At 64.6% G+C, this 4,742-nt stretch overlaps 1 protein-coding gene across 1 annotated transcript; it reads left to right on the top strand.

Moving 5' to 3' along the window:
• Positions 1-1,168: 1,168 nt before the first annotated feature.
• On the top strand, positions 1,169-4,495 carry LOC143166267 (protocadherin alpha-6-like). The gene is made up of 2 exons (XM_076350455.1): positions 1,169-3,673; positions 4,469-4,495. Exons 1-2 carry the CDS (start codon positions 1,169-1,171, stop codon positions 4,493-4,495), a joined length of 2,532 nt encoding a protein of 843 aa, XP_076206570.1.
• Positions 4,496-4,742: the final 247 nt, after the last annotated feature.

The following is a 4,742-nucleotide window of genomic DNA, read 5'->3' as shown; positions in this document are numbered from 1 at the left end:
GGAAGGGAAGGGAAAGGAAAGGGGAAGTAAGCAATGACTAGAGAGAATGAAGATAAAGGCAGAAAAGAGGAATGAGTTTACTAGTGTGCACGGATGCTGTCACTGTACGGACAAAGGTGGTGAGGGAGAGGAAGGAAGAAAGAAGGAAATAGAAAGAAAGAAGGAAAGAAGCAAAGAAGGAAAGAAGCAAGGAAGGAGTTAAGGAAGGAAGGAAGAAGACACAAAGGAAGAAACCGTAAATGAGATTACCAGGGTGCACCAACGTTATCTTGCAGAAGAATCGCAGAAGGAAAGGGAAAAGGCAAGACAGGGACCTGTGGAAGTAAAAAGCAAGGGAGAAAGGAAGAAAGAATAGAAGGGAAGGCAGGAAGTATGGAAGGCAGGAAGAAGCGATAGACAAGATGACCAGACCGCACCGGCATTACCTCTAGACGCTGAACGGAGGTGGTCCCTAACAGCCCCCCCGCTGGTTAGAGCACCGCGCTCCGGCGCTGATGCCCCGTAATTAGCGCTGATGCCCCGTAATTAGCGCTGATGGCTCCGTCTTGGATGGTCTCCGCCGCGGCGCCGGAGGCGACTGGGGAGGGGTTAAAGAAGAGAGAAGGGCGGAAAGAGAAGGGAAAGGGGAGTAAGGAATCGTGCACGGCAGGGCAAGAACGAAAAGAAGAAGGACGAGAAGAAAGCAGAAAGAGAAGGAGAAAAAGGAGGAAAATGAAAGGAAGAGAGAACCGAAGAAAGATAACGGAAGGAAGGAAGGAAGAAGGAGAAAGGAAGGAAGAGAAAGGAAGAAGGGAGGGAAGGAATCTGTGCAAGAAAAGAGCAAGTAGTCACGAAAAAAGGAATAAAGAGAGAAGGAAAGAGAGGAACAAAAGAAAGAAAGAAGAAAAGGGAAGAGGAGGACGGAAGGAAGAGAGGAGCGAGGGGATGACCGGCGCGGGGCCGGCGGCGCGGGCGACGGTGGGGAGCGTGTGAGGCGGCGGAGCAGCACACGGTGTCGCTGCAGGCTCAGAAACGGCGGCTCCGCGGCGAGGCGGCTCCGCCCCGGTGCGGCGGAGAGCCCGGCTGTGAGCGCGGGGGGGCGGCGCGGGGCGGGCAGGAGAGCCGGTGCGTCCGGGCGGCGGCGGGGAGCCGTGCGGGGCCCGGTCGGGTGCCGGCGGCGGCGGCGGCGATGGGCGTGTGCTGGGGTCCCGTGGTGCGGGTGCTGGTGCTGCAGGCGGCCTGGGCGCTGGGCGGCGGGCAGGTGCGCTACTCGGTGCCGGAGGAAGCCAAGGCCGGGACGGTGGTGGGCCGGCTGGCGCAGGACCTGGGCCTGGAGGCGGGCGAGCCGGAGGCGCGTCGGCTGCGGCTGGTGGCGCAGGGCCGGCGGGCGAGCGTGGAGGTGAGCGGGGCGAGCGGGGCGCTGGTGGTGAGCTCGCGGCTGGACCGGGAGGAGCTGTGCGGGAAGAGCGCGCCCTGCGCCCTGCGCCTGGAGGTGCTGGTGGAGCGGCCGCTGCGCGTCTTCCACGTGGAGCTGGAGGTCACCGACATCAACGACAACGCCCCGCTCTTCCCCGCCGCCCGGAGAAACCTCAGCATCGCGGAATTCACGTCGCTGCCGGGGTCTCGGTTCCCGCTGGAGGGCGCGTCGGACGCAGATGTGGGAGCCAACGCGCAGCTCTCCTATACGCTCAGCCCCAGCGAGCACTTCACGCTCGATGTTAAATCCTCTGATGAAAACAGAAAATCCCTGTTTCTGGTGCTCGCGAAACCGCTGGACCGGGAGACGGTTCCCGTGCACCGGTTGTTGCTGACGGCGAGGGACGGGGGCCGTCCGTCGCTGACGGGCACGGTGGAGCTGGTGATCTCGGTGCTGGACGTGAACGACAACGCGCCGCAGTTCAACCAGTCGGTGTACAAAGTACTTTTGCCCGAAGACGCCTTAGAGGGGACGCTCGTGGCTCAAGTGAGCGCAACAGATCCGGACTTGGGAATATATGGAGAAGTGATTTACGAAATTGATACTTTTGTTCCTCCCTCGGCCTCAGACGTGTTCAGCATCGATGCAAAAAGCGGGGAGATCAGACTGACGGGCGCGCTGGACTTTGAGACAGTTACTTTCTACGACCTACACGTTAAGGCGAAAGATAATGGGATGCCCCCGCTGTCGAGCCACTGCAGCGTGGAACTGGAGGTGGTGGACGTGAACGACAACGCGCCGGAGGTGTGGGTGACGTCGCTGTCGGTGCCGGTGCCGGAGGACGCGGCGGTGGGGACGGTGGTGGCGCTGCTGAGCGTGTCGGACCGGGACTCGGGGGCGAACGGGCGGGTGCGGTGCGCGGTGTGGCCGGCGGCGCCGTTCGGGCTGGTGGCGACGTTCGCGGGCTCGTACTCGCTGGTGCTGCGGGAGGCGCTGGACCGGGAGCGGGTGCCGGAGTACGAGGTGGAGGTGCGGGCGGAGGACGGCGGGGCGCCGCCGCTGCGCGCCAGCCGCGGGGTGCGGGTGCCGGTGTCGGACGTGAACGACAACGCGCCGGCGTTCGCGCAGGCCGTGTACACGGTGCTGGCGCGGGAGAACAACGCGGCGGGCGCGGAGCTGGCGCGGCTGTGGGCGCGGGACCCGGACGAGGCGGGCAACGGGCGCGTGAGCTACTCGGTGGCGGAGGGCGGCGGCGGGGGCGCGGCGGCGGCGGCGGGCGTGGGGTGGCGTGCGGCGTCGAGCTACGTGTCGGTGGACGCGGAGAGCGGGCGCCTGTGGGCGCTGCAGCCGTTGGACTACGAGGAGCTGCAGGTGCTGCAGTTCGAGGTGCGGGCGGTGGACGCGGGGGAGCCGCCGCTGTGCGGCAACGCCACGGTGCAGCTGTTCGTGGTGGACGAGAACGACAACGTGCCGGCGCTGCTGGCGCCTGCGGGCGGCGGGCCGGGGCCCGGGGCCGCGGGCTCGTCGGCGTCGGGGCCGGGCTCGTCGGGGGCGTTGTGGGCGTGGGCGGCGTGGGGGGCGCCGGCGGGGCAGGTGGTGGCGAAGATCCGCGCGGTGGACGCGGACTCGGGCTACAACGCGTGGCTGCGGTACGAGCTGTGGGAGCCGCGGGGGAAGGGCCCGTTCCGCGTGGGGCTGTACAGCGGCGAGGTGAGCACGGCGCGGGCGCTGGAGGAGGCGGACGGCCCGCGGCAGAGGCTGGTGATCGTGGTGCGGGACCACGGGGAGCCGGCGCGCTCGGCCACGGCCACGCTGAGCGTGTCGCTGGTGGAGGGCGGCGAGGCGGCGCTGGCGGCCGCGGGCTCGTCGTCGTCGTCGTCGTCGTCGTCGTCGGGGGCGGGGCTGCGTCCGGCGGCGGGCGCGGAGGGCGGCGCGGCGGCGGCGGCGGCAGCGGCGGCGGCGGCGGCGACGAACGTGTGGCTGGTGGTGGCGATCTGCGCGGTGTCGAGCCTGTTCCTGCTGGCGGTGGTGCTGTACGGGGCGTCGCGGTGGGCGCCGCGGGCGGCCGTGCTGTCGGGGCGCGGGCCGGCGACGCTGGTGTGCGCCAGCGAGGTGGGGAGCTGGTCGTACTCGCAGCGCCAGAGCCGGAGCCTGTGCGTGGCGGACGGCGCGGGCAAGAGCGACCTGATGGTTTTCAGCCCCAACTTCCCGCTGCCGCCGCCGCCCGGCCCCGCGGCGAAGGAGACGCAGCCGGAGCCGCCCGCTCTCCTGGACACGGTCAGTGGCCCTCCCTTTCTCGCCCCTTCTCGCCCCTTCCCGCCCTTCCCTCCCGCCCCCTGGGCAGGCGGTGGTGGGAGCCGTGCTCGGGCGGCGGGGCCTGCGGGCGGTGGGTGCTTGGCGGGTGCTTAAGGGTGTTGATGGGACCCTTGCACCTGCCTTCGCGTCCTCGCCGGAGCCCCTCGGCTCTTGCTTCGGCGTGGGGAAGAGATGCAGGTATTGCCGCAGCCGGCAGCAGTTACCGTCCGCAGCGGAGGTTTGCTGCTCTGGGTGCGAGTTGTTCTCCCGCAGAAGAAAAGCACTGCCGATTGCGAGGAGAGGTGCCACGGCATGAGCTTTGCAGACGCTCTTGCTTGCTGGTGTGTGGCGTTTCCACCCGAGCTTGCTGGAGGAGTGCAAGAGACGCAGGCTGTGGTGGTGACAGTGCCCCCCCGGCCCTACTTCCTGCCTTGTTACCGTGGCTGAGTGCAGACCGTGCTGGAATCAGCTGTGGTTTCTTGTCCAAAACGGTGTCCTCGTCCTCCCCTGTGATTCTCCTCTGGAAGAGAGGGGATGGAAGGTGACAACTGGGCCCTCAGGGTTCTCTCTCCCCGTGGTGTAATTCCTGCCTTTTGGTTCTCTCAACAGTGGCATTATGAAAGTAGGGAAAGCAATAGGGACTTTCCCTGTTGTTTTTTTTTCCTCTAAGTTTGTTGATACTGTAGTTCGTAGCATAAAGCGTTCAGGGAGAGGAGTGTCACCCAAGGCAGGTGTTAGAAAAGGGAATTTTCTTTTCCTGCTCCCCCTTTCCCCCAGGTTGTGGACTGCATTCCTCGCCCGTGAATTGTCATGACATATGCTGACCTGTTTTGATGTTCTTTCAATATTTGTATCAACAGCCACACCCTTTCAAAAGCCCTCCAAATCTTCTTTTCTTTAAAGAAAAAACAAACAAACAAACAAACAAACCAACCAACCCATAAACAAAGAACCGGCCCTCCCCAACAAAAGCCAAATCCAGTTCTCCTACACAGTTGCTATCATCCGTTACGGTGGTGTGCTCATCAACATTTTGGTTTTTCTCTCAGCG

Source organism: Aptenodytes patagonicus, chromosome 12, assembly GCF_965638725.1.
Source record: "Aptenodytes patagonicus chromosome 12, bAptPat1.pri.cur, whole genome shotgun sequence".
In the NCBI taxonomy this organism is placed as follows: domain Eukaryota; kingdom Metazoa; phylum Chordata; class Aves; order Sphenisciformes; family Spheniscidae; genus Aptenodytes; species Aptenodytes patagonicus.
The sequence above is the reverse complement of the archived record's forward strand: the minus strand, read 5'-3'. Positions and strand labels throughout refer to the sequence as shown.